We start from the raw sequence: 24156 nt of genomic DNA, 5'->3' as shown, positions 1-24156 counted from the left end.
AGGCACCCTGGAGCAAGTTAATTAATAATATTAATAATAATGCAGAAAATCAGCAGCAGCTTACATTACACCACACTGTGAAGACTGTCAAGACTGCTATTGTTAAGAATTCATTATCACATGGAAATGTTCAACCCGATTGTACGGCCTTGAGCCGCAGTCGGAGATGGACACAGGCAAAACATCAGGGCTGATATGAAACAGTGGGCTTTGGCATCTAAAATACAGTGTGTCCTTGTTTGTAACAGAAAAAGGACTAAACACTGAGAGCTCACATGACACTATGTAGTGTATCTTAGTCGAGAGCTTAGCTGTCTCCTGCGGGTGAAGTATGGGATCTCTGTGTGAGGACAGAGAAGCCATTTCTTTCCCAAGCCAACTTGGAAGCAGATACTGCATCATGAAGTGTCTACTCAGCCTGCTTTATTCTCTTTCTTCTGTCAGTTCGCTTGCAGGCCTTGCCTTCTCATAAATATGTAACATTTCCCTGGAAAACAAAAAGACAGGGAAGGGCGCTCGGAACCTGACACTGTGTCTCGCTAGTTTTTTTTCCTCTTTTTTTTTTTTTTTTACATGGTAACTGCTGCTACAGATGAAGCCATAGACTTATTTTCAATTTCAGAATAATTATAAATGATGAATGATTTAATCCGCAAGTTAATAATACTTGCTGATTCAAAGCTAGTTTCATGCGTAAATGGTTTGCTAGAGGAAAGATAGTTGATATTTTTATTCTCATTTGGGTTACATAATGAATGTTGATCATCTCAGGCAAACACTCATTTTATTACCCTGTTTTCTGTTGTTATTTGTAATATAATAGCGCAAGCATTAAGTCTGTTTGACATTATAACTCTCGTGTTCTTTAGCGGAGTTTGCTCATTAGCAGAAGCACTTGACTGACCGTCTTCCAGTGAAGATAATCTCTAAAAGACTGGCAGTTAGAGATGCTGCTCACGTCACTTTAGCTCCGGAGGGCCACGCGCCCTTTGCTGTGCTGCCAAGTTTAGTACTGGATCTAATTTTTAAAAGTTAGCAGCTTAGAAGTAGAATGAATATATATATTATATAGAATGGGATAAATATTGAATCAATCTTGACCAAGTGCGCTGTTATAGGAAAATAATCAGCGCTGGAGCTGATAGGCAGAATCAGTGTTTTATTCCTTTTATGCCACAGCAGTCAATCGTGTTATATTTTAATTTACTATGACAACGAATCATTATTTTGTTTGTTAATGGTCTATATATACTCTAAATAAACAAAATATATATAATCTTATTTTTACAAGGTGCATAACATTTTTTTCATAACAAGGTGCATAACAATTATTTTACTAAACTACAAGAAAGCAAAATTAAATTAAAAAAAGAGAATAATATGTAAAGAGCAACAAAGTTGCTGGGATCTTGAGACACTAAAAGAGACAAGGTAATACAAAGAGGAATATTTAAGTTATAACTAGTCTGTCTGTTTGAGGCTAGATAAAGTACAGAAAATAGGGTGTCTATTCCAGAGGACATTACCTCCAATCTCTCCAATAATGATGTCCATTTCTCCTTAAACTGATTCATTTCAAGTCTTAAACCATGTGTTATCTTTTCCTTCACGTAAATCTCCCTCACTGTCTGCATCCATTCCAATTTCAGTTGTTCTTTCTGCAGTCATTTCATTGTAATGTTCATCTTTGCAGCTTCTAAGAGTATTTGTAAAAGATACACTCTCTTCCCACACTCCACTCCAGTTACATTTAACGTGAAACATCGTAAATTGATGTTTGTTTCTGTAATCACTCTTGTTATAGGTATCGACTCTCACTAGCCTCTTTTCCTCATGTCTTAAAGTTAATTAGCAACTTTTTATTTTATCAATAATCTAGACGTCTTTTTTTAACAACAAAAAAACATCATTAGATAGGAGCATCTGCTGTACAAATCCGATTTGTTGTAAACGAGGTGTTACTATAGAAACAATAATGTACAGTAATCTCCCGTTTATCGTGGGGGTTACGTTCCAAAGCCACCTGCGAAAAAAAAATCCACGATACACAGACACCACCCCCAAATGCTTTTTTTTTTTATTGTTTAAGCCGTAAATGACCCTCCTACACACTTTAAACACACACAGAAAACGTTTGCAAGCATATAACGAGATGGATTTTGGGTAAATTCGTAGAAATATCACATTTATAGTGAGTACGGTATGTATGTATGTATGTTGCCAGAAGCCTTAGAAGGTGCAGAGTGTTTGGGCGACATAATAGGGCTTGCAGAAAAAACGTAAAAATACAGCATACACAGAACAAAACCAAACACTCGGGACAGTGACACGCGAAAAACTGGAGATGCTGGACAATTCTGCTTCCCTTTCCCCAATTGCACACATAGCCAGCAGCCAATCACAACCATGATTAAATGAATGGGGCATTCTGATTGGTCAGACTTGTTCCTCCAGTTGTACTGTATTTAGATTTTCGGCATCCCTGCACAGCGCTTTCCTAAACAACGCTACTTTGTTAATGTTCTTTATCTCTTAAGTAAATACGCTGTACAGTATTTTATATATTATTAACATTTTAATTAATGTTTATATTTTGTAATGAATAATTATATTTTTATTAATAAATTACCTTATTTCAACATAAAAACAATTCACTATAAGGTTTGCGGATACTGCGATATACCGGGAAAATCCGCAAAACCGCGATATAGCGGGGGATTATTCTGTTAGATGCGGTACTTTTCAGTATTATAAAACATTAGTGTCAGAGGTGCTGGTGTAGAAAATTATTCAACACCTTCAGACCAATCAGAATGAAGAACTCAGATCTCTCCTGTGATCTAAATATACCGAACGGATGTCTTGCATATGTGTCAGGAGTCAGAATTCCAGCTAAATGTTTGTGTTCATACCGAACTGTGCTGGAGCTTTGCGTTCAGATAATAAGATTATTTTTCCTTCAGTGTGTGGTGGTTTGATTTGGTCAAACTGACGGCACAAGCCATCTGGTGTCTTCATGATCGGGAAACGAGACAGAAGTCAGCGACTGATTACTGCCTGAATTGCCAATTCCACCTGCAAGCCAAGTCTCCCATCATCCTGGATCTGAGACAGAGGGACTAATCTAGCATTCCACATTGGCAAGAATATTACCATTTGCACTCGCCGGAATCCCAGACATCAAAGGCAGTGGTATCACTGGAAATTGCTGCAAATTCCTTTCCACACTTATGATCTTTCAATTAGATGACAGTGTAACTGCATCTTAACTGAATGTTGAAAAATAGCCATTTACTGTGGATAGATAAATAATTTTGTTATGTGGTTTAAAAAGAAGTAAAGAGCAAAAGTCAATGCTGGTTCTGATAGAAGGGTGTCAGAATACACAGTGCATGATGGGTCAGGGCTGTTTTGGCAGCAAAAGCGGGATATTAGGCAGGTGGTCATAATATTATGCCTGATCAGTGTATATAGATGCTTGTTCCTTTATTCATCTGTCTTGGTTATCTTCAGCATTATCCTGGATTATAGTTTGGAGCAATATCTAGTAGCCAGTCTTTCAGCATGTTTTTGGGAGAAGGAAGGAAATGAATTTAATGGAAGTCAAATATGGATGTAATTAATGTGTCTTGTTTAATATGATATTTTTAGAACCACAGAATAATTAGCTTTTGCAATTATTCTGTTTCAGTCGAGAAGCAAACTTCCCCTTGTCCTACTCTTATCCTTCTCTTACCTCCAGGGGATTAGAAAAGCTGGAACGTTTGCCATGATTGGAGTCATCTGGGACGGTTTTGTCTGGAACCAACACTGCCCCATGGACCTTCTGTCCTCCCTTTCTACCGTCTGTCCTTTTAGCAGGTCCACATCTCTACCTGTAATGAGCAGGAGGTCAGATACGGGAGGGAAAAGAGATGAATTGGAAGGGAAACATTGGTAACAAGGAGATGAAAGCTGTCTGAATTGAAAGATGTATTTTTGCAGAATGAAAAAAGACGCAGCAGGGTGAGCTTGTTGGGGAAAGGTTCCAAGAGGTGAATAGTTTCCAGAATAGCATGCTACATTCCACGTTTTCTTTCATGTTTCTTATTGTTTCCTTCACATACAGTATATGTAGACTTTGGTCAGATAAAGAATTTCCCTGATAAATGAACATTAACAGATAATTAGTAGTGTACAGTATCTATTACTTGTCCATTACTGTTGAACAAAAAGCCCTTTTTTGACTAGGTAACATTTATAATAACTTAATAACTTATTTGTAATTAATTATATTATGTTAATTAATTATAATACCTATAATAATTTCTACACATTTTCTCTGATTAAACTGCCCTGGGATTCCTATGGCACCTTTTTTTCTGATTTGTGTCAGACGTGGTCCTGCATGAGTGTAAGAATATAGAGAGCATTATTGGGTTGTTTATTATTATGTAAGGAATAAAGCACTTGGGCACATGCTGTTATAGGATAATGAAAAAATCAGCAATACGTATATGGTGTGATCTATTACCACTCTGATGTTACAGCTTTTCCAGGAATGTTTTATTCCTCTTATATCTCAGCAATTTGCCCAACAATTACAAATTACATTTACAACTAATAAATAAGAGTTTGATGTATTGCTTTAGGATAACTAGATCCTTTTTTTTTTTTTTGCATCATATCATCTTTGGAATGGTCAAAAGCAATACACGACTCCTTTAAAAAGGTGACAAGATGATCCTGAGTTTTTTTTCTTTCTTGGTTTGTCTGTGCTAGACACTGTGCATTATAGATTTACCTTGATTTAAATCTTTCAAATTCATCTGGATGTCCAGCTCTCAGCATTAATGATTTCCTGGTTTCTGATCATCTTAATTTCTTCCAATGAAGTCTGTCTATAGAGGGTGCTTTTTTTTTGCATAATTAACTTCTCTTGGCAGTTTAAAAAAAAAAAAACCCTGTTGTGGGTGTAAATGATGTGGAAACCTGCACCCCCAACCCCCCCCCCCCCCAACCAACACGCACAACTCGCTTCACAGTCAAGTAGATAAGTAGTCTCTCATCCTTTGAAATACGTTCCAAACAGCATGTAAACTGCTTCCAATTTGAATGTAAATGAATCCATTCAAACAAAATGCTGGTTTCCAGCCAGTTTCCAAGAATTCAGTATTTGCTGATAGGATCTCCATAAAAAAATATGCATCTTTAGTCGTTATTGGAGCTACCATGATGTTCTTACTAACACAAATGAGCTGTAATTAGGTGCCAGTTTGCTTGTAGGCTGTATACGAATTCACACACAGTTGTTGACAGCTTTAAAAAAAAAAAAACAAGAGAGGGGAAAGTTATGGGTAGAGTTCCATTTAAAACAAAACCTGCCATCCATTACATATGATTAGTTAGAAGGATAAAATTGCATTATGTGAACTGCAAACTGTATCCCTACCTAGCAACCCAATGTTGACCGGGTTTAATGTACTGTATATTATGTGAATTTTGATAGTCTTTGAGTATATCCCCAGTATAAGGATCGTGTTGAATGTTGCTCTGAATATGCTGGCATGACAAGATAAGATAATGTCCACCATTGTCCACCGCTGATTCATAACTTTTCACAAATGTTTACAAATCTGCTGTTGTGATCCCTGATCAGCTGTTTTTTTAATGGCATGTGGCTCATGAATCATTCTTTGAACCAATTCTTTTTAATGAATCCTTTGACCTGATTCACAAGTATATCTAAATCACAATTTGTGTGTCATCTAGTCAGTGTTTGTATTATTGGTTTAAGGATTCTATTAAAAATCTAACAATTAAACTTCATAATATAAACACCATGTAGTGTATCATATTAACCATTAGCCTAAGAATTGACTTTCTTTTTGCAACATTTTTTTTGCATGCCACTCTGCTTTGGTGTCTTTATAATGTAGAATTAAGTAAACCTTCTAGCAGTAACTGTATTTGTCTGAATTCATTTTTCATTTTTTGTATTTGGTAGGCTTACCTAATAAGCTATGTACATAATGTTTCTACTAACAACTGCAATACCCTTCAAATCTTCAGATATTTTTCAAGTTGCTAGAGTGAGAGCACATAAATATTGCAGGTGATGTTTCATCTACAGCTCAGCATTAGTATGTCACAATAAGTAGACGAGTTAAGCAGAACATAGTAAATTGTGAGCAATCTGCTATGATTAAAATATGATAGATAATATCTTATAAAATAATAATTTAGACTCGTATCAGCTTTGTGACTCTTGCTGTGTTACGCATGAGGACAATTTTCTGAGACATAATACATGTTTTATTCACCCATGTTCATCGTGCCTTTGGGGTTCAGTTTAAGACTCAGTATGAAATTGAGAGTCACAATTTTGTTATTGTCAAAGAAAACAGAAATACAGAGATACAGTCTCAGTTTCTTCAGATGAAAAGTCATGGGTTCTACCTCTGTTTACATTGCATTACAACAACATCTGACTACCTGTCAGTTTATGTTTAAGTGCAAAACGAAGGGAAATATCTATATGGACTAATTATAAATGCATCTTTGGTTGCTTGGAAAAGTAACAGACCTTCAGACCTTTCCCTTAGGAAATGAACAAATAGTTTATCATTATCCATTTCTAACAAATTTTCTAATGTCCAATGAGTAGTGTGTGTTTTACTGATAGCAGTTAAGTGTCACATTATCATGCAGTGCATTAAGTTTATATTTACAGTACACTACTGGGCCAGGGGTTTGTGAATACCTGACCATTTTGCTGTTACAAAGCTCCACTCTTCTGGGAAGGCTTCCCACTAGATTTTGGATTGTAGCAGTTGGGATTTGTGTTTATTCAGACACGAGCATTAGTGAGATCAGGCACTGATGCTTTCCAGTTCATTCCAAAGGTGTTCAGTGGGGTGGAGAATAGGAGGAAGAAGAAACAGCAATGTCCTGTGGTCCTTCTATTCTTATTCTTCTTATATCCTTGTGTAAAGCTCTCTCACCTATGAAAGCAGTGAGGTTGATTGCACAAGGATCGGAGAAATCAAACAGTTCAGTCTCTGGCAGCATACAGATCCTGCTCGAGTTACACAATCAATATCTGAGATGGACCTGTTAAATAAATGTTGACATATGTCAAGGCTAGAGTATTTTACTGCTGTACACACTTTTAAAGAAAGTTTGTCTTCCTGTGTTGTGTATCGACCTGTGCCTCGGAAATGAATAAATGATGAATAAATAATTTGAATATCTGTACCAAGACTTCACAACCAGAAACAGATGGGCAACAGACAGAGAATATTTTTTAAAATGAACGAGTATAAACAAAATTTTTCAAAGCTTATAGTGTGATTAGAAATATTTTGCTCTTTGCAATGCAGATTTGATGAGAAATCAGTCAGATGCTGTCAATTCCAATGGATAGCTCTCCTTAATGGGAAGAAATCTAAGTTCTTTCAATGGAATGTGGATGGAATGATGCAAATTAACATCCACAGCATGAAATGCTGTTACATTAGACTAGGGTAAACCGACTGCACTTATAAATATGGATAAATGTGTTCACAGAGTTGCACTCAGTTTTGGATAACTTTCATTTTTAAGGTGTAATTCCTTATGGGCATTATGAACTGAAGAAGTGATAAGCCTGATGAGAAGGCGCTGAAAGGCTGGAAGTATTTCATAATATTTACTTTACAATCTTTACTCTTTGCTGCACAAACAGAGAAGGCTTACTAATGTAGCATAATTCAATTTTTCATTTATTTATCTATTTGGTGGACTTTTATCACACGTGACTGTACAACCCAAGTATATAGTACAAGCCTAACCCACAACTTTTTGGTCACTGAAACAGAACAGGGTGCACCTTCACACATCAGGTTTATAGAATTAATTATTCATCATGGTTCATCTGTAACAAATATTCACACTATGACATCGATTTTACAGAGTCACTATCATTATGCAGTGACATAAATGTGCTAGTCTTCACAACAGCTGTGTGAACTGAGCTACGAGGGTTCAGTAATCCTGGGGAACTTCAGCAAACTTAGAAAGCTTGTAATTTATAGACTGAATGTTAAGAGGAAGTAATATATGGCCTTATACCATTGTTAAATTCTTAAATCTGATTGGTCAGAAGGTATTAGTCAGCGGCTTTGACCGTAATTTGGACCCTAATTCAAATGAGTGGTTTATATTAATGCACTTGTTCTAATTTTCTGTAGTTTTCGGGACTAATGAGTAGCTCATTTCCGGGGACTTTTTGGTAGGCTATTAAAGCGTTCTATTTAACAAATCTTTACTTGTTGATATGGAAAAGTTTTCTGTTAGAAGAAAATCATTTATGGACGGAGCCTGCAGTTTCAGTGTTTTGTAATAAATAATGAGGTAAAGCTATAACTTCATATTTTTATCATTAAAATAGAGGACTGTATTTTTTCAGTTTCTCAGCAAAAAGTTACATTACTTTTGTCATGTTAAATTTGAGAGAGAGAAAAATGGCAGTGAGGGAACAACTGTTTACATTTGCTATAATAAGGTAAGGAATAAATGTACCTTTTTATTCATACCTATTTATTTTATAAACAATGAGAAAACACAGTACAATTAAAATGCACATTCAAAAATGAAAACATGTCCATTACCAAGTAATGGAGGTAATAGAGGTATAACCTGTCTGTCTAGAGATTATATTAGAGCACCGTTTAAGATGAATTGACCAGATCTTTCTAACTCCCATTCCTGTGTCATTGACTAGGAAAAACAGGTGTTTACGTACATTTATCCCCACATGAGACTCATATGACTGTGAGTTTGGGACCAGCTGCCAAGCATCACACCAACTGGGTGATCACAAAATATACCCTGTATAATAACCAGGAAATCCCCACTGTCCCTGTTGCACTCTTCTGTTCATTTGTACCTTTCTTTCTTTCGGAAACTTCGGCACTCCCTGTTGGTTTGAACTGGAACGTCAGCATCTCCTCAGAGACAGGAGCTACAGGGTCCAATAAAGTCTCCTATTAATGCTGTAAGTGCTCCCTTATCATTGACGTTTTAAAACTAAACAGTTTAGCAAAGGGAATATTTTGATGAACATTGTTCATTTAGCTCCCATAATATCCTGCTGTGCTGTCCTGGAGCTGCTGTTTGTGTTGTGGTATGAACAGCACATGTTTCACTCTGAGCTTTATAATTACGAAATGCCTCCCTCTGTGTCCCCGCATTGATTTTACCCTAGACTGCTCAGTCGTGTGTGATAAAGATTGACGACCTGCCGCATGTGTAGAGCAGGCTGTTCTGGTTTTTAGCAGTTGTGGGTTTCCACAGTGGCTACACTATTTGGTTTACTGCTCGATTCTCACTGTTTGGGAGTAACTGACAGACTTAGGAGGGCATGCAATTTGTTACTATTTAGATCTGTACTACAGGACGATGATAGAACGGAAAGTAAAAAGGGCTAGTATCTTAAGTGTAGAGTGTAATTGTATAAACACAGAGCCTTGTAATATTTTCTAAATTTGATCCAGAAGATGTTTTATTTATGTTTTTTGGCAACGATATTTTATTTGTCAAATATTATGACACAAAACAGAGTATACTGCAAGTGATTTTTCATTGCAACTAAATAAAAATAATACTAATAGCAGTAATAAAATGATAATAATACAAAAAGATAAATATCAAGTCTGTTGTTATAAGATAAGGATCTACTTTTGTATTTTATTCCTTAAATATTCACATTATTATTCATTTATTCAGTCTAAAGATGATTATTTAATAACTACTATGAATCATTCAGTAACTACAGTGAAACAAATAGGAGAGATAAAGTCTGTACCCGCTCACTGTTTCTGACTAAAGACATTTTGTCAGGAAAAATCTGGCACTTAATTTTTCTTGTCAATTTTGTGTTCCTTTATTCTTTATTTTGCTTGCTATCTCACTGTCTATAAATACTTTTCTGAGAATTGAAGTCATTCTTCATTACATTAGATGTATTCATTTGGCATGAGGCTTTTATCCTATGTCATAGCAACCCACAAGCCAGATCTGATCCAAGGCTTTTGGTTATAAAGTGAAGGGCTGCAGAGCCGAGTTTCCACCGTTTGATTCAATTCAAGTTTAGGATAGTTGTAGGAAGTGCAGAGACTACTGGTGAGTGCTACATAAATATGCTCAGTGATTGATGTGCAGTTTCCCCTGACTGTTACTAGGACACTGCTCAAGCAGCCAACAGTCTCCAACGTTTCCCAGGGGTCATCCTCTCCTGCTCAACATGGCTGATGTAGCACTTCCATCTTTGATCAAGGCTTCAGAGGATGATCGAGGAAAATTAAAATACTTAGAGCGAACTAGGTCATATTTGAGAGATGGAATATCACATCTCTTATGACACATATAAAAAATCCTTACGAGTCAGTTCTCCATCTTGCAGATTATTATTCAATAACTGCTATATGGTAGTGTGGAAGTATAACAGGTCTGCACCTTTTTATCCTACTCTCAGTGTGTTTCCATGCTAAACATATAGTGCATGGTAGCAATAATGGAGCAGCTTAAAACTTGGAAATCTTTGCAGCACTCAGATCGGTCACTCCACAACACTGGAGTGAATGTCACTATGTAGACAAGCAGTGAGAATGTAAGTGAAAGGGAATTGGTTTTGGAAAGAGGAGGTTGCTTAGCTTCAGTTCTAAACCTTTGTGGTGTCAAAACCCCACAACGCTTAAGCAACCCTTAAAAGTTTCCCTGGCAGCGGTGGGATTTAAACCCATGCCCCCGAAGAGACTTACAGCATTTGTGTCCAACCAGCGTAGAAAGGCAGCCCACAGTTGCAAAACATGTAGGCCCATTGCTAGCTTTTCACTTTTCTCACTCCTCTCTAGCACGGTCTCATGGACCAGTTATGGATTAGCAATGGATAAGCAGTCCATCACCTTAAACTTTCGGCCACCTCAGCGGGCAACAGAGCTTGCAAAGCACATTATAAAAAGCAGGGTTTTTTTTTAATGGGGCGCAAGCTAGGTGGCTATATTTCTAATAAATTGTCTATATGCATCTATTGTGGCATGCTGTCATAAGTGCTGAAACAAGCTCTTTTCGAGAACAGCCAGATCCAAACCCCCAAGGGCTTTGCATGTCATGGACTGCTGGACAGTTCCCTGCCTGAACACCAGAGGGTGGTCTAACAGGGTTTCTTTATGTTCCATGTGCTTTTGTTTATGTTGTGTTTGCACGTGTGCTTGCCCCACCCAATCCTACGGTCTCATGGAGCAGGTATGAAGCACTCGGCTTGCAACAAAGCCAGGTTCAATGCAGAAAAGAGAAAGCACACCACAACAACGATGGGATTTGAACCCACATGTGCAGAGCACAATGGATTAGCAATCCATCACGGCCACCTTGCCAGACATAAGGGCTTCCAAAGCACATTATGAAAAGCAGGGCACACAAGCTAGGCGACCGTGTTTTTAATCATAATAAACTGTATGTGTCTATTTAGGCATGCTGTCATATAGACTGAAGGGTGCAGATGCTGCATGATGGCCAAGCGTTCACAGAGAATGCACAGCATCCAAGTTTTTCTCATTTTTCTAAGCTGCTAAAACCGCAGAGCAAACCAGGGCCCTTCAGTTCTTTAGTCCGACACTCTCTCCCAACTGAGCTATTTCAACAGAGCAACCAGGTGACTGCATCTTGTGTACAATGCTAAATGTAGTTGTTGGGATTTGCCGTTTTAAAATTTAAGGTATTATTTGCAGCACAGCTTTAAAGGCCGACACTGAGTGCAGCTGCCAAAATCCAGGCTCGAAATAGGGACCTTCAGAGCTTCAGGGTAACGCTCTCCCATCCGAGCTATTTCAGCACTGTGTCTTCATGTCTCCGGTGTGTGTGAGCGAGCATGTTTTTGAACATGCAACTGTGCACCCTATTCTGACTGGTGAGGCAAATTTCTTTGGAAGCAATCTTTTTCTTAAGTGCATATACAGAAGGCATGGGAGCCACAATCACTGTAAAGCCTTTGTGGTGCCAAGGCCCCACAACACTTTTGCGACCCTTAAGTGGTGCCTTGAAAAGTTTCCCTGGCAGCGACCAAAAAGAGCCAGAATCCAGCACCTTAGACCACTCAGCCATGCTACTTGAGGGCTTAGCTGGCTTTAAACATGTGTGGTAAGAAGGTGACATGGTCATTCTGCCAGACAAGGAGGAAGCCTGGTAAGGGCACTACAAATGGACTATTGTGCACCAAACACACCTTCCACTTCACCAGATCTACAGGAGACATCTAATCATTCCCAAGGAAGGCCTTGGTTCGCGACAGCTCCTTGACCTCGATGCATCCTGGCTTAAAGCTATGTGCTCAGCTGTTACCTCTGTAGGTGTGGGCTCTGTAGGCCTGCTCGGGCTATAGTGGTGATTGGGTTACCGGACAGAGAGGTGGTCTAGCACAGTCTCGTGGGGAGGATACGAAGCACTCAGCTTGCAACAAACCCAGGTGCAAAGCAATAAAGAGAAGCCATGCACTGCAACAAGGGTGGGATTCATACCCACGTGTGCAGAGCACAGTGGATTAGCACTCTACCACCTCAACCTCTCGGCCACCTTATCAGGCACCAGAGAGTTCAAAGCCACTTATGAAAAGTGGGGTTATTTAATGGGGTGCAAGCTAGTTGACTGCGTTTCTAATAAATTGTATGCATGTATTGAGGCATGCTGTCATGTAAACTGAGGGGTGCGGATGCGGCATGACAGCCAAGCATTCACAGGGAACGCATCCGAGTTTTTCACACTTTTCTCTGCTGCTGAAACCCCAGCGTGAACCAGAGACTTTCAGATATTTAGTCTGGCACGCTCCCAACTGAGCAATTTCAGCAGAATGGCCAAGTGGCTGCAGCTTGTGTACAATGTTAAATGTTGGGATTTGCTGTTTTAAAATATGAGATCTAATATGCATCAGCTTTAAAGGTCACCATTGACTCTAGTTGCCAAAACACAGAATCAAACCAGGGACCTTTAGAGAATCAGACTAAAGCTCTTCTAACTGTGCAATTTCAGAACACTGGCCTAGAGGGCTCCTTTATGTACGAGTGAGCATGTTTTTGTGTGTTCGACTGTGATCCACCCTTAATAATCCACCCTTAATAACAATGATAATGATCTGCCCCTTATTACAGTAGTTTTTGTTGCTTTCTGGGAAGAACTGATATATAAAAGATGAGGGAAAAAAGCCCAAAACAGTTGTTTTGCTGCTGTACTTATATAATTATGTAAGTAAGGGAAACAAATTTGGACTCGCCAATGGCTACTTAGAGTTTAAAAGGTTAATATAGCTTGCTTTCTGGAAAGAGACAACAGTTTTACTGGCCCTCCTTTTAAATTAGCCATCAGTGAAAAATCCAATCAAGCAAGCCAAGGATATGTTGGCAGTGTAGTTACAGTTGTCAGGTTGATTCGATTGAGACGTTCTTTACCAGATCTTTCACATCCAAATTTCCTCTTAGAGATCAATAAGTTATATTTTATCCATCTATCTGTCTCGTATTGCCAGAGTAATAGGTAGTTCACTGGGCGACAGTAAACAACTCCTAAACTAATTAACTACTCAGTCATGTTTGTGTAATCTAAAACCCTGTCATATGGAGGATAATGGATCGTATTAAGCTGTAACTTCAATTCCTCCTCAGATATACGCTGATGAAGATTCAGTGCTCATTAATGCAGCTTTTTTGTATGCACTGCTTGCATGACATGCACTGTTTTTCAGCTTATTAGAAAGTAGTAGTTTAGCTCATTAATCTTTTTTTATTATATGGACTCATATTTAATCTGATGGTTTTGAACAAGAATAAACACCAAATGCCCACAGTGGTTGAAAGAGAATATTGGTGAGGTTCTGGTTTCCCACAAACACCTCACAGTATTTTAATTAAAATGTTTTGCTAGTAATTTGTAAACTGTTTTGTTTATTATCCATCAACACTGTTGAATTGTGAAATCTAATTCTTAGGAGGTGATTTTAAAAGATTAATACCACCACCTCTGATATAGAGGTTTGCTGTATATTAATGTGCTTGGCATTGTTATGGCATTGTTTTTTCTACTCTAGATAATCCACATAATCTACAGCTGATTAACAGATTTTGAAAATATACTGTTAGCTAGCAAAGCAGGCACACAAAAAGCAACTCAGATCATTTATATGGTGATGTTTTCTGTTAGGAGATGGTCATTTAATATTTATAGAAGTTTATAGAATCTCCAGTCCACTTTGCAACAGTCAGGAAGTTTTGCACCTCAGTCTTCAGGACAAAGGAGCTTGTGTTTTTCTGTAACACAACAAGCTGTGTTTTGTTTTCAACTCCTTGTTAACTTCAAGAGAGAAGTAATAGACAGGATGGTGAAGGAAGATGATAACGGGAACTAACTTGTTTGTTGCAAAACATTAATTATAATTATCAGTAACATGTCATTGTTTAATAAGTAAAAAACAAACAAAAATGTATTTACACAACTTAGGACATTGTGGTCTAGGAAATTAATCAACTACCATGATGGTAACAGTAACTGCTGTTGGTAGTTAAGCATATATTTAATATGCTTATAATTTAGCATATATATATATATATATATATATATATATATATATATATATATATATATATATATTATATTATATTTATATATATATATATATATATATATATATATATATTATATTATATTACAGCTTATGCATTTACGTTTGGAGGATGCTACAGAGGGAAAAGAAGGGCTATAAATAACCAGTATACAACCAGTAAAATCCTCTTTTGTCTCCACTTCAATTACACAGTCAAATAGTAAAGAGTCCACGTTTTACAGAACTCATAGAAATGTTGAACCGTTTTTCATCCTAGACTCAACAGTGCTCTGATAGTGTGGATTATTGCACTAGTGGAGTAGAACTTCCCCTGCCATGGTAAGGGGTTATTAAAGTAAATCTAAATTGCTTCACTAGGGGAAGCAGCTTAGTGGCTGTGAAGTCACTTTTGTGTAATTCCAGTGATTAGGCCCTCTCAGATTAAACAATGAACATCCATTAAGCATTTACAGTTATTGGCATCGCTACAGAATGAAATTGTAAATGCATTAACATGGCTTTATAATGACAGCAAACAGCCCAAGGGAACGCTCATTATATCAAGAAGTAGACAGTCAGTGAAACAGAAAGAACTGTACCATCTTCATTATGTTTTATTGGACAACAGTAATTGGATTCAAGCAATTCAAATGGTTTGGGTTGCCAAAATATTGGTCACTCCAGGACATGATGTACATTAATATGTCTACTTTGACCAAGAATTATTGAAGAATTGGCTACTACATAATTAGCTTTATCTCATGATTTAATTATCTAGCAAGTAATCAGATCATTTAAACTTAGATTCCAAATGTTCCTGATCAGTGTGCCTTGGCTGTTCTTTTCTCTGACTCATCTACAGTATTTTTTATCAAATATAACTATTAATGGCACATCGCCTATAGTGACATCTGCTATAGTATTTAATCAGATTGCAGCTGCAACACAGGGAAATTATTCAACTTAATTATTTTGGAGACAAAGCAAACTGATTAAACAGTTATTTTGGACTAGTATATAGCTCTAAAGTTACTGCAGTAAATACAGATGGTGTTTACACCTAGGATTTGTTAACTGTTCTTTACAGTAGAACTCAGTATCTAGTTCTGAGAATTATTGAGAATTCAGTGGACCTCTGGGAAAGAACAGACTTATGGAAGTTATGCACAGATAGATTTCCACAAAACGTCCATTGGTGCACATTCAGGTACATAGAATTGGAAAAAAATGTAGCATCTTTGATTAAAGGTAAGAAAAACAAATTGTGATGGCTAGACTGCAGCTCTTGTGGGGTGTTCCCGGTCTGCAGTGGTCAGTATCTATCAAAAGGTTTCCAAGGAAGAAACAGTGGTGAACCGGCAACAGGGTCATGGACGGCCAGGGCTCATTGATGCGTGGGGAGTGAAGGCTGACCCGTGTGATCCGATCCAACAGACAAGCTACTGTTGTTCAAATTGCTGAAGAAGTTAATACTGGTTCTGATAGAAAGGTGTCAGAATACACAGTGCATGACGGGTCAGGGCTATTTTGGCAGCAAAAGGGGGACCAACATAATATTAGGCAGGCGGTCATAATGTTATACCTGGTCATGTACATGAGATTACTAGGTAGGATACCACTTAGAAACTCTGAAGGTGGCTTTAGACTGCAACTGAAATGAACACTTTTGCTATGACGATTAAAGATTACAATTGTCACGATAGCTTTAAAATTGCGTTTGCCACAAATAGATTTCTCCATCAGTGAACACAGTAGACTTCATTTTAAAACCAGAATGAATTTTTTGGTTGCATAATTGCACTTTTTTGAACATACAGCACACAGTTAGAGAAAGGAAATCATTTATAAGCACACATGTATGAGGACCTGCAGTTCTGCAGCAGCACTACTAGAACATTCCATTAAAAAACCCACATAAAACAGCATAACATAACCAAATCCTCTTTCAAACTGTAAAACATGATGGTGGCAGTTTAATGATGTGGAGCTGCTTTGCTAATTAAGGTCTATTTTAGAGCCATCTACAGAGTCGAACACCATTATAAGCAACAGTTCTGACTTTGTCCTAATGAAATTCAGTGATCTTAGGTTACTGTGTGTAAGGAGTTCTCTCCACTCTAGATGAAAGAGAAATGTGTATATTTCATTTTAGATTTAATGTACTGAACATGAGATAGAATAAATTATAAATATCAATTTCAAAATCAAATTAAATCTTGCATTCGATGCCATGCTCCAAGATAGCTTTAATGTAATGCTTTACGTTGTGTAGATAAAGGGTTTGGGAAATGCCTGTGCATAGCATTATGATGCTTTCAGAAACATCGCCAAAGATCTGTTAGCTTTCCGATGGGCATTTGGAATTCTGCCTTTGAGGATTTATGACTGAAGTTAAATTATATAGAGTGCTGCAATGTCTGGGGTCCCACAGGAGGCTGTTTATCACTCAAATTCAGTGGCTTAAATTGGATCAAGGCAAGTGGTGGCTTTTACAGGACACATGTCCTTCACCATCCCTGGTAGATTCCTAGGCATGTGGAAACTGGAAATGAGAAGCCCTTTTAAGGACTTTTATTTTATTTTATTTTTTAAACAAAATCAGGTCAAGAGCTTCAGTTAATGTTCACTACATGGTGTTGGTGCCAGAGGGGCTGGTCTGAATAATCGGCAAACTGCTAGTGCTGAACAGACAAAAAACATCCAGTCTGTTGTTGTTCACTAGCCTCAAGATTTGATTCGAATTTGTTTTGTGCATTCTCTGTACATTTTGCATTCTGAGATGCTTTTCTGTTCACTATGGTCATAAAGAGTGCTTATTTGAGTTTCCATAGCCTTCCTTCCAGCTTGAACCAGCCTGGGCATTCTTCTCTGAATTGTCATCAATGAAACATTTCCACCGCCCTCCACAATTATTGGCACCCCTGGTTAAGAAAAATCTAACATTTAACTCAAAAAATACAAAAAAATCTATGGCTAAAAAATAATTGTTTTTTTATAAAATCACCTGTTCCACAATTTTTTGCACCCCTAACAATTCCTAAACAAATAAATGTAATTGAAGCATTTTTTTCATTTTTACTGTAATTTTTAAAGTTGATCAGAGTATCCAGAAAGTTTTAATTAATAATTCATGACTTCCTGTTTCCCCGGGATATAAATATGACGTGACACAGAGGCCTATTTCTCTTATCCACTCTTCAACATGGAAAAGACAAGAGAACACCCCATTCAAGTAAGGCAGATGTGTGTCAACCTTCATAAGTCAGGCAATGGCTACAAGAAAATAGCCTAAACTTGCCCATATCTAAAGTCAGAGGAATCATTAAGAAGTTTAAAACAATTGGAACAGTGACAAACAAGGCTGGACGAGGACCCAAATTTATCTTGCCACCACACACAGTGAGGAGGATGGTAAGAGAAGTAAAAAAATCTCCAAAGCTCACTGTTGGAGAACTGCATCAAAGAATCACAAACATAAATGTCTGGAGTTTGCTAAGCGGTATTGGGACTTCAACTGGGACCATGTGCTTTGGTCAGATGAGACTTTTTTGGCAAACACTCTAAGTGGGTCTGGCAAAAAACAAAAGATGAGTTTGCGGAAAAGCACCTTATGCCCACTGTGAAGTACGGTGGAGGATCTGTGATGCTGTGGGCCTGTTTCTCTTCCAAAGGCCCTGGGAACTACTACAGTTGCGTATGTAACCTGGTTCCCTGGAAAGGGAACGAGGCGCTGCATCATGACTGACGCTATTGGAAAACTTTATCGAGGAAGTGTGTCTGAAGCTCTGTGTGCACACGCCAATTCATTGGTTCGGATAGGACACGTGGCGGAGGAATAGGCCTGGGTAATTGCCTCTACCACCCAGTATGCCAAGCACTGCTTGGAGACCGGATTACCCTTATTCCGGCTCCCAAAGCAGACGAACAGGGAGGGGGACCTACACCACGAGCTGGAGCAGTGGACATATGTCTTAAGGGCTCTGACTGGGCAGAGCAAGTGCAGCCTCTCCTGTTCCTCCGACTCATGGGGCGGAAGGAAGAAGGCCTGCAGGATGACCGGACGACCGGCCATTCTGGGCACCTTTGGGACTTATCCAGCCCTGGGGTGCAAGATAGCCTTGGACAATACAGGCCCTGAGGGAGGCGAGACTGTAGGAAACCCAGCACTGTATCGGGCAGTGCACTGGGTCCTGCTTGTGCTAAGCGCACCAGAGACTAAAAAGCCTCCACTTAAGAGCATACAGCTATCTAGTGGAGGGGGCCCTAGCATTCAGCAGAGTCTCCAAAACATCTGATGAGAGGCCTGCCTCTAGGAACCAGTCCCCCTCAGGGGCCCACATCTCTTCCACATCTCTGGGCAGGGGTGGAGAATCGCCCCTCATGCCTGAGAGAGGAGATCTTTGCACTCTGGCTAGGACTTGAGGGAGCAGAGCTACCGGGGGAAAGGCATACAGATGCAGCCTCGGCTAGGTCTGCACCAGAGCATCCCGGCCCAGAGGGGCTGGATGAGAAAGGGAGTACCATAGCGGACAGTGTGTTGACTCCTTGGAGGCGAACAGATCCACTTCCACTCAGCTGTAAATCTGCCAGACGGTCTCCACCACTTGAGGGTGGAGCCGCCACTCCCCAGGCGTCAGCACCTGTCTTGACAGGAAGTCTGCCTCCCGATTTATGCGCCCTGGTACGAAAAACGCTCTCAGTGAGATGAATCTGGTCTCTGTCCAGAGCAGGATCTGCTGCGCCAACTTGAACAGAGGGCACGAGCGCTGATGGTTGATATAAGCATCCACTGCTGTGCTGTCTGTGCACACCAGCACATGGAAGCCCCTGAGGTATGGGAGGAAGTGTCTCCAGGCAATTTATTTGCCCCGAGAGTTGAGGGCCTTCCCAAAGACTGTGGGCTGGGCGGCCATCCAAGAGTCCTGCGATGGTGACACAAGGCAAGAAACCTTGTCCACATAAGTAGGGTACGAAGCCCGCAGCACGTAACCCTGATGGCATTGCAGGGATACCTGCAGGGATGGAAGCCCGTGCCTCTGAGCCAGAACTGGAACAGCCTCAAGTGAAGCAGACCCAAAAGAATCACACTGGCCGTTGCCGCCATGAGGCTTTGGTCTAGCTGAACAGCATTTACTGTTGACAGTATGGAAGCCACCTGAGCAGAAGATAGACATGCCCGCATTGTGGTGGAGTCCTGAATCACCCCCAAGAAAGTGGTTCTCTAAGATGGAGAAAGCAGACTTTTCTCTGGGTTGATCCTGAGGCCTAGAGGCCTCATATGGGCAAGCACCACATCCCGGTGACTGGCTGCCATGGCCTTGGAGTGGGCCAGGATAAGCCAGTCGTCCAGGTAATTGAGTTCATGGATGCCCTGGAGACGCAATGGTGTGGCGACATAGCTAGATCGAAAGGAAGAACCCGAAGCTGGTAAGCTTTGATCCCGAAAGCAATGTGAAAATAGGCATGCTTGAGGTCTATCGTCACAAACCAGTCCTCGGATCTGATCTGTGATGCAATCAGTTTTGTAGTGAGCATCTTGAACTTGAACTTCTTCAGGGCAGAGTTCAGAGCTTGCAGGTCCAAAACTGGACGCAGCCCCTGTCTCTCTTTGGTACAACAAAATACCGGCTATAAAAGCCCGAATCCCAATCTGGAAGGGGAACATGCTTTATGGCCCCTTTTCTCAGAAGGGAGAGAAGTTCCCCCTGGAGGAACGAAATTTGGTGTGTGCCGACGATAGTGGGCAGCACTCCCTGAAACTGAGGGGAACGGGTGGCAAACTGGATCCTGTACCCTTTCTTTACGGTATCTAGGACCCACTGAGCGACACCTGGCAGAAGTTTCCACGCTGCCAGGTTGTCTGAGAGAGGTGTCAAACTCATGTTGTCCCCTCTGGTGTCCTGAAACAGCACACTGGCAGGTTCAGAGCGGAGAGAGAGATGTATAAAGGAAGCAGGAACGAGAATGGGTCTATAGGCGGTGGGGTAGAGGGTAGGGAAAGCCCCACTGAAGAGAGTGCTCCCAGTAACCCTAGCCCTCGGGTGTCAGGATTACTTCTTGGCCCGCCTGGCCGAGATGACTGACCTCACATCAGGTCTCGCCTGATGGGCCTGAGCCCAGGCCCGCTGGCCGGCCTCCCTGGATTTTGATAAGGGGGCACGGGCTGCCACACTAGCCTTCTTCTCTGCTCTGTCAGCAGGGGGGCAGGTGAAGCTGAACGATGGCCTGGGCTGCGCAGAGGGATAAACTCTATAAACGCTGCAGATTGATGCTTCACCTCCTGGTGCCGGTGAGAAAGGACTTGTCCTTAATCCCCGTAAGGTTGAGCCACAGATGCCTCTGGCACGGGCTGTCTGCTTTGTTGCATGGAGCGCAAGATCCGTGGCTCAGATCTTCGCCGCAGTCAAGCTCCCTTAGCAGGTCAGCCTGGTAGGCCTGCAAAACCACCATGGTGTGCAGGGACATTATTCAGAACCCGACGCGGACAGAGAAATATCCACTTCTGGGTTGGGAGAAATCGCAGCGTGAGCTCCTGAAGCTGAAATGCGGACATCAGAGTCAGGGGAGAGGACAAGAGAAAGGGAAGAACCCGTCTCCTGTTCCGCTTCCGCTAACTACATCTGCGAACCCCATGATCTAAGCCGCCAGTAATCAATGCCAAACGGGATCGGAGTTTGCGAGGAGGAATTCTCCCGCGATGCATGCAGCCGGATCCCTCGAGAGCCGACTGGACATGCTCCTCACCCAAGCAAACCATGCAAATCGCAGACACGGATGCACACACCTCTTAAAATTTTTTGCCATACCTACCTTGGACAGACACTCGACACTCATACAACAGAGCGCTTCCTGAAGACGAAAAAGCTGAATGGATGAGATGCCTTTATATGGACATGCTGGCATGTATTCCTCCGTCACGTGTCCTATCCAAGCCAATAAATTGGCGTGTGTGCACACGGAGCTTCAAACACTCTTCCTCGACAAAGTGTTCCCATAGTGTCAGTCATGATGCATGTTCCTTGAAAGGGAACCTTGTTAGAGTGCATGGCATCATGAGCTCTTTGAAATACCAGGACATTTTAAATCAAAACCTGATGGCCTCTGTCAGAAAGCTGAAGATGGGTCGTCATTGGGTCTTTCAGCAGGATAATGACCCAAAACATGTGGGGAAAGCTACACAAAAATGGTTCAGCAGACACAAAATCAAGGTCCTCCCATGGCCATCTCAGTCCCCAGACCTCAATCGAATTGAAAACCTGTGGGGTGAGCTAAAGAGGAGAGTGCATAAGAGAGGACCCAGGACTCTGGATGATCTAGAAAGATTGTGCAAAGAGGAATGGTCAAAGATCCCTCTCTCTGTATTCTCCAATCTTGTGAAATATTATAGGAGGAGATTAAGTGCTGTCTTGTTGGCAATAGGTGGTTGTATGAAGTATTACCATCGGGGTGCCAATAATTGTGGCACACATGATTTCATGTAAAAAAAAATATTTCTAAATGTGGGATATTTTTTTCCACTGAATAATTGTACTTCAATTAAAGGACAGATTTTTCTCTTTTTTTGCATTGTAGTTTTATATTGTTTAAAAAAACTGAATTTATTAGAAGCCTAAGAACACATCTTAACCAGGGGTGCCAATAATTGTGGAGGGCGCTGTATCCATAAAACTTCACTGGATGTTAGAAGCTAGAGACTGAGAATGTTAGGAGTCACTGAGATCCTATTTCTATCCATTCAAGCTCTTAATCTGTATCTGCTTGATTTTAAGCATTGCTCTGCTGCCACATGATTGGTTGATTGGATAATTACATGAATAAGTGTAGATACAAACATGAGCCCTTTGTTGATGATTATACACTGACTGCAAATCTTAAAGTTTATAAAGTTGTCTTTACTTGAAGAAATTATCTGTTAAGGTGTAAAAATTTCAATATCATCGAAAAACTGTAAAACTAAATGCTTAAAACATTGTCATTTAAAACATATTCCCCATATTCCTCCATCTTTGTGGAAAACAGTAGGGAATCTTACTTTCTTTCTTTCTTCTTCTTCTTCTTCTTCTTCTTCTTCTTCTTCTTCTTCTTTAGGGCCCATAAAGTCTATAACTAGTCTTCAACTATAAATGTCATTGCTTCCTAACGTTTTTTTTTTGCATCAGGAAAGATTACAGGGCAGGGGACTTTGCAATTATTTCATTTCTTTTTTTATTTTTCAGTAACATGACAAGCTTTGTTGTGTGTGTGTGTGTGTGCCTGTGTGTGTGTGTGTGTGTTTTTAATGATTAATTTTCCCGGAAATAACAAAAGAGATGCTGGTGAGGGGATGATGCTTCATAGCTGCTGAAGCCTAACACAAAATGTAACAACACGCCCTATTATGTCCTGACATAAATATGTATAGTCTTACATGAGTGTCTTCTTCTGACAGCCAAGAAACATCGTCATGATCTTCTCCTTTCATCTTAGTGCAATTATAGAACAAGAATTTCCAGTATTTGTTATTTTTCCATTAGATCTCAAATGTATTTACAAGCACTAGTCTTGAATTCATCCTCGCATCTAACATTCCATTAGTCCTATTATATTACATCATTCGTCAAATTTTAATGGAGAAGTTTACTTTGAACATTATAGTGAAGTAGCCTGATGGTCTTTTATTTTGGCAGCATCTATAATTTAGTGAACGAGCGCAGCTTGCAGCAGTTCAGAGCCACTACATGGTTTGTACTTATTGATTGTTTTACTCAGACATAGGCACAGAAATGGGAAGTTGTAGAATTAGGTGTGTGCTGTATGATCACTTACAAATGCAACCATTATTTCTACATTGTTTTATAACACACACTGAAAAACTCATTGAGGTGATGTGAGGCAATAAACAGTAAAAAAAAAATAATTATGATTTAAAAGCTTGATTTGTGAGAGATATTACTCGCCATGGTTATTGCCACAGGCTTGATCTACACGTCACTTACTAAGCAAATCAAGTGTCATTACTGTTATAATCTCAGTTATGCAATTTCCTGTTAATTTTACACAGTGGAGTGGCTCAGCTCAGATTGGATAGGTTGTGATGATTATACTGTAACTGCTATGAGTGAAATGACTGCTGAAGCTGCCTGTCAGCAGAACACAAGTTCTCTCGGCCTTAGACAGCTTGTTAACGTGACGCTGTGTCGATTTTTCCCAGGTGAGTTGGTGTAGCTGGTCGAGGAAGACTCCACAAAAGATGAGGAAGAGCAGGAGTGTGTTGAATGTGTCGCCTTGTGAGGTGAGTAACACATGCTTTATCAAAAGAACAAAGTAATCCTGATGATATGGGGGAGAAAGAGATGTCGTGACTAGGAGAATCTGTCCCCAGATTTGTATCTACTTGACAAGGCAAGCCGGATAAAGAGAATCCGTACTGAGCAAAAACGATGTGATCCTCATCCACTTCGTTTATCTTTCTGTCGTGTCTTTATCACGCTTTCAATCAGAGTCTGCAGTCAGGCATCAGTTCCACCATATTGGACAGTGGAGTGAGTCCTGGTGCTGAAATAATATGC

At 39.9% G+C, this 24156-nt stretch overlaps 1 protein-coding gene across 1 annotated transcript in view; it reads left to right on the top strand.

Annotated features, from left to right (window-relative positions):
• Positions 1–24156, top strand: part of pde4ba (phosphodiesterase 4B, cAMP-specific a) — a 149314-nt gene that overhangs the window by 6473 nt on the left and 118685 nt on the right. Inside the window, exon 2 of the mRNA XM_058402476.1 lies at positions 23799–23879. Within this exon, the coding sequence (XP_058258459.1) occupies positions 23838–23879 (42 nt within the window). The 5' untranslated portion in view covers positions 23799–23837. The remainder of the gene's footprint in view (positions 1–23798; positions 23880–24156) is intronic.

This window comes from Hemibagrus wyckioides, linkage group LG11, assembly GCF_019097595.1.
Source record: "Hemibagrus wyckioides isolate EC202008001 linkage group LG11, SWU_Hwy_1.0, whole genome shotgun sequence".
NCBI lineage: Eukaryota > Metazoa > Chordata > Actinopteri > Siluriformes > Bagridae > Hemibagrus > Hemibagrus wyckioides.
This window is presented reverse-complemented; position numbering and strand designations above follow the sequence as displayed.